This window comes from Vipera berus (assembly GCF_964194415.1).
Source record: "Vipera berus genome assembly, chromosome: 5".
Lineage (NCBI taxonomy): Eukaryota > Metazoa > Chordata > Lepidosauria > Squamata > Viperidae > Vipera > Vipera berus.
In genome coordinates this window covers 16,718,627-16,731,548 of record NC_138207.1, presented here as the reverse complement: position 1 = coordinate 16,731,548, position 12,922 = coordinate 16,718,627, and the positions used below count along the sequence as shown (strand labels likewise).

The 12,922-nt window shown below is 44.3% G+C and overlaps 1 protein-coding gene across 1 annotated transcript in view; it reads right to left on the bottom strand.

Annotated features, from left to right (window-relative positions):
- PLD1 (phospholipase D1) overlaps positions 1–12,922 on the bottom strand; it is a gene marked incomplete at its 3' end in the record, with an annotated part of 135,026 nt that overhangs the window by 43,164 nt on the left and 78,940 nt on the right. Inside the window, exons 11-12 of the mRNA XM_081329791.1 lie at positions 11,206–11,289; positions 3,813–3,894 (exon numbers count right to left, since the gene is read on the bottom strand). Coding sequence (XP_081185917.1) covers positions 3,813–3,894; positions 11,206–11,289 — 166 coding nt within the window. The remainder of the gene's footprint in view (positions 1–3,812; positions 3,895–11,205; positions 11,290–12,922) is intronic.

Sequence of the window (12,922 nt, the reverse complement as noted above, 5' to 3'; positions counted from 1 at the left end):
GCATGCAGAACCAACTAAAAGATTCATGATTGCTTTAGACCAGTGTTTATTTGTTGGGGTTATGCTACAATAGCAAGCTGGGCAATCTTTTGTGGGTCAGGGGTTAGACTTAGAAGAAGGGATGTTAAGAAGAAGAATGATGCTACTAATGGCCCATAGTAGGTAGGATTGCTTAAATCTATGGGTAAAGCCAAGATTTTGTTTTATTTTTTTCTGCACAGAATTAAAAATATGGCAACCTATTTCACAGTTTGAATTACAATTTACAATTTTTTCTTTCTTGACAGTGGCAAGAACATGTGAGGTCAATTTTCTGTAAGCACACTGTGTAGTTTTTTTTAAAATCCCATTTATATCCCGCCCTTCTCCGAAGACTCAGGGCGGCTTACAATCTAAGAAGCACAAATCAATGTGCTTAGCAATAGCCTTCATTCTATGTATATGCCTGCTTATTAGGGCTTTCGCCCCCCCCCCAGCGGCATTTTTACAAAGTCAGCTTATTGCCCCCAACAATCTGGGTCCTCATTTTACCTAACTCGGAAGGATGGAAGGCTGAGTCAACCTTGAGCCTGGTGGGACTCGAACCTGCACTAATTGCAGGCAGCTAGTGTTACTTAAGGAGGCATTAGCCCACTGCTCCACCAAGGCTCTTTAGTTGGTGAATCAGCTGAACAAAGGGGCTTGAAAAACCTCTTGATTTGCCCGCTCTTAAAACAAACAAACAAAAATGGGAAGAAAATGGACTACAGTCATTAAATGCAACAAAATACACATTTTACTTATTGCTATTTGGATTTTATGAGCTACAGCTTGATTTCTGTATCGGCGTCAACTATCCATGAAAGCCTACTTCAGGCTTCCTAACTTTTGAACTGGGACAAGCTACTTCCTAGAGAAGGATCTTTTTGGTGGTGATCCTCTGATGTGGAATTCCTTACCAGAGGGATTCTTCATTTCTCATTTTGCAGTGAGAATACTTGAGCAGGACAAGTAAGCTGCAGTGTCCAGAGGTTATTCTCCATATATGGTTTTCTGGCTAATAACTTTTATAATTTGAAGATGTTTTGACTGAGGTGTTTTTAAGTGCTATTGATGACTAATATAAAGAAAAAAGTTGACATTAACAAATGAATAGGTTCCAGAATCTGAAAGCTTCAATTTATATAACTTCAGATGTAGCATAGAACTTCAACCACATCTTCAAGAAGAGAATTTCTTTCTTTCTTTCTTTCTTTCTTTCTTTCTTTCTTTCTTTCTTTCTTTCTTTCTTTCTTTCTTTCTTTCTTTCTCTTTCTTTCTTTCTTTCTCTTTCTTTCTTTTTCTTTTTCTTTCTCTCTCTCTTTCTTTCTTTCTCTCTTTCTCTCCCTTTCCTTTCCTTTCCTTTCCTTTCCTTTCCTTTCCTTTCCTTTCCTTTCCTTTCCTTTCCTTTCCTTTCGTTCTTTTTCATTTTGGATATTCCAGTATTCTAGATTCTATGCCCAATAACAAATGCTATATGAGGCTGGCACCCTTTATCTGCAGGATTCTCGCCCTCCTTGAAGAAAAGACATGGGAAAAGAAAGAGATCTTTCTGGATAGTTTGAAAAGGCAAAGATCCTAAGGGATCTTCATTCAGAACTAAAGGAGGTATCTGGAAGAACAAGTTTCTCTTTTGATAAATGCATGTCTTATTTACAGACCAGCAATCCATCCTGCAGCAGGCATTTACTGAGTGTGCCCAGAATGAGGTGTCAAAATTCCAGATGAGCTCACTAAATATTCCAAAACACTAAACAGCTCTGCTTCTGCTCTATGTTCCTTTGATGCTGGTAAACATTATCTTAATCTAAAATAACCATGAAACTTAGCAACCTGTGCATGGTTAAAAATATATATATTGCTAAATGCAAAATTAAAACTAAAAATATCACCCAGTTTAAAATCTAAGATCTAGAAGCAGAGCAACCCAAGGGACTTCAACTGTGACATGACCTTTTCTTCTTTTGCCACAATAAAATTATGTTATGTTTGCCAGAAGTGTATCAGTGATTTGATCGCCATCTCAAGGTGATAGTCTAGGATGGGATCATCCTTGACACAAAGGGAATAATTCTTTCTGAACCACAAGAACTCAAAAAAAAAAAGACCTTGACCACATTGGCAAAAGTATTTTATAAAGACGACAGAAAGTTTCCATTAAAGTAATTAGTCACCTCAAGCTCAATAACAAGGCACATGTTAAGAACTCTCCTAATTAGACCTATATTCTTGGAGAAGGTCAATGCCTACCACTAGCAATTTAATGAGTGTCCATTTTGAACACAGAATAATAGAATATATATCATATCACACTGTGACATCATCTCTCTGGAAAGTCAATTTATACCATTTCTGCTCATGCCACCGATGTCCCTGGGAACAGGCCAAAAGAGATGATCACACAGGACGCAGCTAGCATTAGACCTAAACTCCCTCCAGTTTGCATCGAGAGCTTCTTGAGTGCAGATGCCTTCAAAGTGAACATGGGAAAATGCTTGCAAATTGAACAGTGTTGCTGGAATCACCTACAATCGAGGAGAGGTTTAGGAAGGAGGAACTTTCTATCCCTAACAATATTCAGGGCTTTGGCACAGAGGTTAAGGAAGGTTACTGAAAATGAGACAGGTGGTCGTGTGAAAGGGAGATGGACAGTGGTGCAATTCAGCCAGTTCGCACCGCTTCGGCAGAACCGGTAGCTAATTTTTTTTGTTGCCCAGGCCCAGAATGGACTTCTGGAAGTGGCATCCACACAGAGAACCTGGTTGTTCGCATATTTGAATCCCATCCCTGGAGATGGACCTAAAAAAGAATAGCCCACTGAAGCAAACTCCTCTACTTCCAAAATCAGTCCAGGAAATGTAATGAAGTTTAAGCAATGAGCACTGAGGCTGTAGTATAAATGCATCTAAAGATAAATATTTCAGTTTTACAGGAGCTTGGCACAGCTCTGGAAGGAAGGAAGGAAGGAAGGAAGGAAGGAAGGAAGGAAGGAAGGAAGGAAGGAAGGAAGGAAGGAAGAAGGGAAGGGAGGGGAGGGGAGGGGAGGGGAGGGGAAGGGAATATTATTCAGGCAAATGTTGGGTTCATATTGTGCAAACACAAAGATAAGCTAAAACATACAATATTCCCCTCCATGTATGTGTATGATTGTCTATCTGTATATATACACACATACACAGAAAAAGCTCTCCATTAATACACAAATGCGCCCCAATAAGCAAACAGCATACTCCTAAGAAAACACGGGGGAAACCTCTATGGCATCTGATATACCATCTGGATACTGGCAGAAAAGAACAGAAGGAAACCATGCTGGAACTTACCATATAAGCCATAATTATTTTAACTGATCACCAGACTGATTCTGGCTTTCCCAGCAAGTTTAGCACACTAGTGTAGTCATCATCCAAACAGCCTAGAATACTGCATTAACATAGGCCAGGGGTAGGCCACCTCGGCTCTTTTACGACTCGTGGACTTCAACTCCCAGAGCCATAGCTGGCCTACCCCTGACATAGGCCGTAATGTAAGTTCATTGTCCAGCATGTTAGGCAATTCAAAAACTGGATTAACCATATTCAGTTATCTGCAGCGGCATCCACCCAAGACACAATATTTGCTTAGTGTGCAAAGGCTATCCACTGCGTCTTCACCTGACTTAAGCTAAGAGTGTTGAGTGGACACAGTTAGTACATCATGAATGCAGTCATACCTTGAGTCCCTGCCTGAAAAATGAGAGATACCTCTTTTCTCTTTCGCAGATTTGTAAGACTTGAAAAATACTGCACACTTACAGCTTTTCGCCTCAAAATGCAGTCTAATCTCCAGCGATTCCCTTCCATCACAGGCCGCTTCAGAAATATTTCGGGGCTCAGCCTGTATGAAAAAAAGGTAGAAAAGCAAATAGGTGTGGTTGAAAAATACACTAGCGAGCTTTTCTCGGTGGAACTGTTGTCCACTTCACTACACTTTCTGAAATGAACACGAGCAGAGGCCCCAATCCATGCAATTAAGCGAGAGAGTCTGCCAGCAAAGAAGACCCTGATCTCTTTCTATTACAATATAAAACAGCAATGCCTCCTTAAAACTGACAGTCATTTTCAAGTGTTGCTGATCTTCCCAACAGGAAATATAACCATTCCGGGTGGAAAAATATTTCTGTTGCCTAGGTTTTAGAGGATCTTTGTCTTGCATATTTCATTTCTCATTCTAAAATTATTTTTTCCAAAAACATTTGGAAGGAAAAATACGAACAAATGAAATTTGGGGATAGAAACTGTTTTATTCTCCTTTTTTTTCTTTTTTTCTCAAAGCCAGAGGGAAAAATAATCAAGGTTACAAGCAGCACATCAAATGACGGCGGGCCTGCATGATGAGAAAAAGTTAAACCCTTTCCCTAGTGTCTTGGTGTCAGCAAGCTAGGGAAATGACATATTTCTTAAATAGTAAGTGAGGATGTCTAGGTTTTGTGTAAAAGCAAACAGCAAGTCACCGTGCATTTTTATTACCATTTTTCAAATTATCATTACAGTTAGGAAAATCTGAAGGCCCGTGCTGGAAGGCCACTCTGGGATTGTGATAGTCAACTAATGTGCCACACAGACTGAATCGAACAGGTTTAAGAAAACAAGGGGCACCATCTCCACACTGTAGGTATTCTTCCACAGGTGTCATTACTGCTGTAGTCTCAAAATATTGAGGACATTACCTGAATACATCCTCCACTGGACAAATACCCAAAACTAACACCCAGCCTATGATTTGTTTCTCCTTCACATTCACGCTCTTTTCATTTAAAGGTTGCAAAATAATCTGAGCTGTTGCTATGAGGGAAGAGTTGAAAAGCTGCCAATGGTTACAGAGATTTATGTTACATCAATCATTAACCTCAAAGCATCTGGGCCTTGGCCTAATGTAGTGGTGGGATTCAGCTGGTTTGTACCAGTTCGGTAGAACTGGTAGCCAATTTTTTGTTGCCCAGGCCCAGAATGGACTTCCGGAAGCAGCATCCACACAGAGAACCAGTTTTTCACATATTTGAATCCCACCACTGGCCTAAATCCAATTCTTGCTTTAATCACTCTAAGTTCCTTTCTTCCATTCTAGAGCCAATATTGGGAATGAGATATTAGGGAGAAAAATATCTGAATTATATTATATAAATTTTTGGACTAGTGCTACTAGTCCCCCCCCTTCTCTCTTGTTTCAAAATGCCATAGCTCTTTGGGGGTCATCTTTTTATACTCAGCATTTCCCACCTCCCAACAAATAGGCCACAACTTTCCTTGATGCTCAGAACATCCATACAGATGAGGAAAATAAGTCATCAAAGGGTTTTCAGTGAAGAGCAAAAGTTATGATTCTATGTTTTGAAACACACTAATACTTTCCAGTTCTCTTTGGCAAATTTGATACCTGCCATTACAATGACAAGTTTTGCAGTTTCCATTTATTCAGTAATATAGTCCAGCTTATCTCTTTTTTGTCTGAAGGTGGAAGATGAGCAGGGTTAGGTTTAATCAGTTCTGGGATGGGAAACCACTAAAAGATTCCAGGACTTAAAAGATTAGCCTTGAAAGCTACAAAATTTTCCCAGAAAATGGCAATAGCAAATCATTTCCACACTGCCGTTGACTGAGACATATCCATGATGTCACCAGGAGCTCAGCATTACCTTCACTTTTTATTGCAAGTTTAGAGTGCACATTGTTTACATGTGAAGAAAACCAACAAGTATGACTTTAAAACTTCATGTTTACATGGGACTTGGCTTGGATCCAAATAGTCAGCTGAACTCAGAATCCAGTTTATAAGCACTGTGGCTGTTTGTTGCTGAACAAGGTAACATGGGGCCAGATTACTCTATTCCCTACTGCTTCACCCCTCTTTTCCTAATCCTGTAATCCCCTCCAATTATATGAACATTCTTTTTGTGGCTCAGGTAGTCCTCAACGTATGACCACAACTGGGCCCAAAATTTCTGTTGTTAAAGTGAGACATTTGTTAAGTGAGTTTTGCCCCATTTTACAACCTTTCTTGCTTCAGTTGTTAAGTGAATCACTGCAGTTGATAATTTAGTAGCTCTAAATTATGGTTACTAAATGGTTACTAAATCTGGCTTCCCCACTGACTTTGCTTGTCAGAAGGTTGCAAAAGGTGATCATGTAATCTTGGGACACAGTAATGGTTTTAAGTATGAACCAGTTGCCAAGTGCCTGGATTTTGATCACATGTTCATGGGGATACTACAAAGGTTGGAACTCTGAAAAATGGTGTCAACGCTGCTAACATCGAATGTTCTTGCTTAACAAGAGATGAAGAAGTAGCTATTTTACGTGTTAAACTTGTGTATTACTTTAAGAGTTAGAATTAGACTAACTCTAACTCTAGAATTAGACTAACTCCTCCAGGGGGAGGTCCTTCTCTGTGGGCGCCCCGGAGCTATGGAATCGGCTGCCGGTTGAGCTCCGGATGGCGCCCGACCTTCGCTTCTTCCGTCGCGATCTGAAGACACTCTTATTTGAACAAGCCGGCCTGGCCTGATGGGGGATGGGTTGGGTTTTATGGTCATTTTTAATATTTGTATTTACTGTTTTTAGTCGGGCATATGTTTAATTTTCTTTTAACTTTTGTATTTTTGTATTTTTTATATATTTGCCCTGTTCACCGCCCTGAGTCCTTCGGGAGAAGGGCGGTATATAAATAAAATTATTATTATTATTATTATTATTATTATTATTATTATTATTATTATTATTATTATTATTATTATTATTATTATTATTATTATTATTATTTCCGGGAGGAGGGAGGAGGAAGATTGTACCTCAAGGCTGTCTGAAATAAGAGAAGATAAGAACTTGGCAGGGGTTGTCTAACAGAAGAGAAACTGATTCTTCAAATTAATTGGAGAATGTGATTCATGACAGAAACAGAAGGGTGGAGAATTGTGTTTAATATATTGTGCAAAGGGGAGGGGATTCAGATTCCAGCTTCCTCTAGCAAGCATTTAATTTAATTTAATTTAATTTAATAATATTTCTATACCGCCCTTCTCCCGAAGGACTCAGGGCGGTGAACAGGGCAAGAATAAAAATACAGGATTACAAAAGTTAAGAAAATGATTAAATACATGCCCATATACTAAAAATACATCTTAAAACCCCAATAAAATAACAATAACAACCCCCCCCCAATCCCCTCATCAGGCCAGGCCAGCTTGTTCAAAAAAGTATGTTTTTAGCTCGCGGCGAAAGGAGCGAAGATCGGGCGCCGTCCGGAGCTCAACCGGTAGCTGATTCCATAGCTCCGGGGCGCCCACAGAGAAGGATCTCCCCCTGGGGGCCACCGGTCGACATTCTCTGACCGGTGGCATCCTGAGGAGACCCTCTCTGTGGGAACGCACAGGGCGGAGGGAAGTTGATGCCGGCAGCAGGTGTTCCCTAAGGTACTCCGGACCCCTGCCATGAAGGGCTTTGAACACCATTACTAGTACCTTGAATCTCACCCGGAAGGCAACTGGTAACCAATGCAGCTCACGGAGCAGAGGTGTAACGTGGGAGTATCGGGAGACTCCCAACACAACTCTCGCGGCTGCATTCTGTACCAGTTGGAGCTTCCGGGTGGTCCTCAAGGGCAGCCCCATGTAGAGAGCGTTGCAGTAGTCTAGTCGAGAGGTCACGAGCGCATGAGTGACCGTGCATAGATCATCCCGGCTTAGATAGGGCCGCAACTGGTGCACCAGGCGAACCTGGGCAAAAGCCCCCCTAGTCACAGCTCCTATGTGGTCTTCCAAGGTGAGCTGTGAGTCTAGGAGGACTCCCAAGTTGCGAGCCCTATCTACGGGGGGTAATAGTTCACCCCCCATAGCAAGAGGTGGAATATCCGAATAAACCCGGGATGAAGGTATGCAAAGCCACTCAGTCTTGTCGGGGTTGAGTTGAAGTCTGTTCCTCCCCATCCAGACCCGAACCGCCTCCAGGCAACGGGACATCACGTTGAGGGCATCACTGGGGTGGTTTGGGGTCGAAAGGAAAAGCTGGGTATCATCAGCATACTGATGATACCCAACTCCAAAACCACGAATGATCTCACCCAGCGGTTTCATGTAGATGTTGAACAGGAGAGGCGAGAGGACCGACCCCTGAGGAACTCCACAAACGAGAGACCTCGCGGTCGACCTCTGCCCTCCTGCCAACACCGACTGCGAACGTCCCTGGAGATAGGAGGAGAACCACTGTAAGACCGTGCCTCCCACTCCCAATCCCCTGAGACGCCGCAGCAAGATACCATGGTCGATGGTACCGAAAGCCGCTGAGAGGTCTAATAGGACTAGAGCAGAGGAATGTCCCCTGTCCCGAGCCCTCCAGAGATCATTCACCAGAGCGACCAATGCCGTCTCCGTGCTGTGCCCGGGCCTGAAACCCGATTGGTACGGGTCTAGATAATCCGCTTCATCCAGGACCAGAGGGAGCTGATGCGCCACCACACTCTCAACAACCTTCACAAGAAAGCGAAGGTTGGAGACGGGACGAAAGTTGTTCAATACAGCTGGGTCCAAGGCAGGCTTCTTGAGGAGAGGCCTCACCACCGCCTCTTTCAAGACGGCGGGGAAGCTACCCTCGTTCAAAGAAGCCGATATAACTGCCTGGAACCAGCTGCGTGTCCTCTCCCGGGCTGCATAGACCAGCCAGTAAGGGCACGGGTCCAATAAACATGTGGTGGTGCTCAGCCTCCCCATGATCCTGTCCACTTCCTCCGGAGTCACAGAATCAAACTCCTCCCAGGTAATATCGACAAGACCGCCCGCGTCCTGCTCGACAGACTCTGCCCAGTCAGAGTCCAGGCCGGTCCGAATCCGAGCGATTTTGTCCGACAGATGCTGGTTAAACTCCTCGGCACGACCCTGCAAGGGTTCTTCCCTCACCTCTTGATTCAGGAGGGAGCGAGTCACCCTAAACAGGGCGGCCGGGCGATTATCTGCGGACGCGATAAGGGTAGCGAAGTGGTTAGACCTCGCCTCCCTTATTGCAGCGAGATAAGACCTAGTATAGGTTCTTAGTCGCAATCGGTCGGATTCGGATCGGCTGGATCTCCAACCGCTCTCTAGGCCCTGTCTCCGACGCTTCATCTCCCGGAGCTCCGCGGAGAACCATGGAGCTCGATGGGATCTGCACCGGGTCAGGGGCCGCAGGGGTACAACTCGGTCAAGAGCCTCAGTGGCTGCCCTTTCCCAGGCTTCCACTAAGGCATCTGCCGAGCTGTGAGCAAGGGAGGCAGGTGGGGACCCCAGCGCCGCCTGGAACCTCTGGGGATCCATTAAGCGTCTGGGGCGGTACCATTTAATTGGTTCCACATACCCACGGCGGGGGGTGGCAAAATGGAAGACCAGCCGCAGGAGATGATGATTGGTCCATGACAGGGGCATGACAATTGGGGAGCCCCCACCAAGATCATCTAACCACCGTCCAGATAAGAAAACTAAGTCAAGGGTGTGGCCTCCCTCATGAGTCGGTCCTGAAATTACTTGCGTCAGGTCCATGGCCGTCATGGAAGCCATGAACTCCCGAGCCAGCTCAGATGATCCTCCCAGCGATGGTAGATTGAAGTCCCCCAAAACTATAAGTTTCGGGAACTCAATCACCAACCCAGAGAGGACATCGAGCAGCTCAGGCAGGGCTGCTGCTATGTGACTAGGCGAAAGGTACACCAGCAGCAAGCCCAACTGCGCACCAGGGCCGCATCTCAAAAAGAGAGACTCACACCCGACTATCTGGGGAACGGTGGCCTCCCGCGGACACAAGGTCTCCCTCATGACAACAGCCACACCCCCGCCCCTACCCTGAGCCTGAGGCCGGTGTAGCACCCGGAAACCTGGTGGGCAAAGGTCAACCAGAGGAAACCCCCCCCCTGGGCCCAACCAAGTCTCCGTGATGCAAGCCAGGTCCGCCTGCTCACCCTCGACCAAGTCACGGACGAGAGGAGCTTTATTAGCGACAGACCTGGCATTCAAGTACACCAGCCGGAGCTCAGGAGGCTGCACATCCTCACTCCCGGAACCTCGGGGCGGAGCCAGAGGGTCGGAGTGCCTCACCGCTTGTAAGCAGCGGAGAGGCCTTCCCTGAGATCGATACGGCCCTCTGCTCCTGCACCTGCTGCCATTCCCTAACGTCGTGGGAATAGGTATTCCCACGACCAGCCCTGGAGCCCCAGAGGCAACCGACCCCCGCTCCTCCCCCCCGCGATCTACCTTGGCACTGGCCTGAACAGAGGTTGTTGGACTGCCCCCCTTGTCCAAACAACCAAAAAGAGTACCCTCCCCCCTCCCTAGCCCCCTAAAAAATTTACAAAGAAAACTAACTAGGGGCCTCCTGTTAGGTTTCCGTCGAAGGCCCCTACCCGTGCCCAGCCATCTCTCGGGGTCCCAATAGATGGGCCCTTCCTCGAGATCCTAAGCGGCTAGAAAGGCGGGTCGCACCCAGGAAGGGGGAGCACCCCTGAGGGCGAGCAAGTCCGTGCAAGAATATTTAAGGAAAGGCATAAGGAGTAGTCCAGATAGAAGGCAGTCCATAGTTGATGATAAGTCAGTAAGGAGGATCTAACAGAGGATAGATAGGTGTCCCAGACCTCCGCCCAGCCGCTGCCACTCAGCTGCCGATGTATTGGGCTAATAAAGGACTATTAAGGTAAACAATGCCTCGGAGTCACTTGAAAACCTCATCTGTCGGAAACTTGACAAATGGTCATAAGTCACCTTTTTTCAGTGCCATTGTGATTTTGAATGGTCACTAAATGAACTGTTGTAAGGCGAGGACTATCTGTACTTGCTAAATGTTCAAGAAACACCAATAAGAGACTTTCCATTTTTATTTTTTCCCCCATGCAAAAAGAGACAAGCTGAAAAGGAATCAGTACATTAAAGTAATTTCTGTTAGATTAAAAGTTTTAGTTGGTTTGTCTGTTTCCTCAGCCAAGTGTCCTGAAAAGACCTTTGCAGCACAGTCTCTCTTATTCACTGCTTCTTCCTCTAAGATGTTGCCAAGCCATCTGGTCCTGCTGTTAAGTTTCCATGTGAAAGGACCCTAACAGTGCTACATTATAATTAAAATATTCTAGAAAGTACCTTGAGAGGCTAGAAGGAGGCTGAGCAGGAAGGGTGGAATCTGATCATGTCAGTTAAATACTAACCACCAATCTGTGATGAAAATCTCTTCCTTGGCAGCTTCCATGGCATTTGCTACGTCTTCAAAGTACCCCTTGGCATTGACATACCTAGAAGGAATGACAACATTACACAAATAGACAGGACTGGAATTCCGGAAACAAAAGATAACAATATACAGTACGTTTGTTTTGTTTTGTTTTTAACATTGGAAGAAGCAGAGAAAAGGAGGAAATGCAGGAAAAATGAAAGAAATGAAAATGACTAGTGGACTAGAACATCTTCATAGTCAGGAAAGATTGAAGCAATCACTGTAGGACTTTTTACAGAAAAGATTGTAGCAATAACTGTAGAACTTTCCCCCCCGCCGCCTGGAGCTATAAAGATGTGTGTAGAAAACAAACATAATGGAGATATGTGAAACCATGCATGGTGCAGAAAATGTGGAAAGTTTTTTTTCTCTCTCTCTCCTTTCACAGTCTTAAACCTTGGGGTCATCCAGTGAAACTAAATACTAAAGAAATTCAAAGGCAGAGGAAGGATTGCTTTCTGCATAGATAGTAATACAGGGGAAATTGCTGTCATTAAACATGACAACGACCAGCAGTTTTTTGGTGTTTTAAAAAGGGATTTGTACAATTCAGGGAAAATAGGGCTGGGTGGCTACATACCATCAATGAATCTCAGCAGGCTATTTAAGCAGCAATTGCTGAAGAGCAACGGCAGAAGAGGTAAAATATATTTAAGCATCATCTGCTGGAGACCGACAATAGAAGAGGGCCACTGACTGTGAACCTACTTTTGAGTTTCATGGCTGCACCCAGTTGACCACACAAAATGCTGCTGTGCTAAATGGGGACCGGATGCAGTTTTTATGTTTCTAGCAGGGGTGTGATAAACAAGTCAATTAGTGACCAATATTCTAATATCAATCAGAACATAATCCTCATAGCTATTTTTATTTATTTTAGCTATTACATTTAGATCGCACCATTGCACTCATTTCTCATGCTAGTAAAGTCATGCTTAAAATCCTACAAGCTAGACTTCAGCAGTATGTGGATCGAGAACTACCAGAAGTACAGGCAGGATTTCGAAGAGGCAGAGGAACTAGAGATCAAATTGCCAACATACGCTGGATCATGGAGAAAGCTAGAGAGTTCCAGAAAAACATCTACTTCTGCTTCATTGACTATGCTAAAGCCTTTGATTGTGTGGATCATAACAAACTGTGGCAAGTTCTTAAAGAGATGGGAGTACCAGACCATCTTATTTGTCTCTTGAGAAACCTATATGCGGGTCAAGAAGCAACAGTGAGAACTGGACACGGAACCACTGATTGGTTCAAAATTGGGAAAGGAGTCCGGCAAGGCTGTATACTGTCGCCCTGCCTATTTAACTTATATGCAGAGCACATCATGAGAAAGGCAGGGCTAGATGAATCAAAAGTTGGAATTAAGATTGCCGGAAGAAATATCAACAACCTAAGATACGCAGATGATACCACTCTAATGGCAGAAAGTGAAGAAGAACTAAAGAGCCTCTTGTTGCGGGTGAAGAAGGAGAGTGCAAAACTTGGGTTGAAACTTAACATTAAGAAAACCAAGATCATGGCATCTGGCCCTCTCAATTCCTGGCAAATAGATGGGGAAGAAATGGAGGTAGTGACAGATTTTGTTTTCCTGGGCTCCAAGATCACTGTAGATGGGGACTGTAGCCAAGAAATTAAAAGACGCTTGCTCC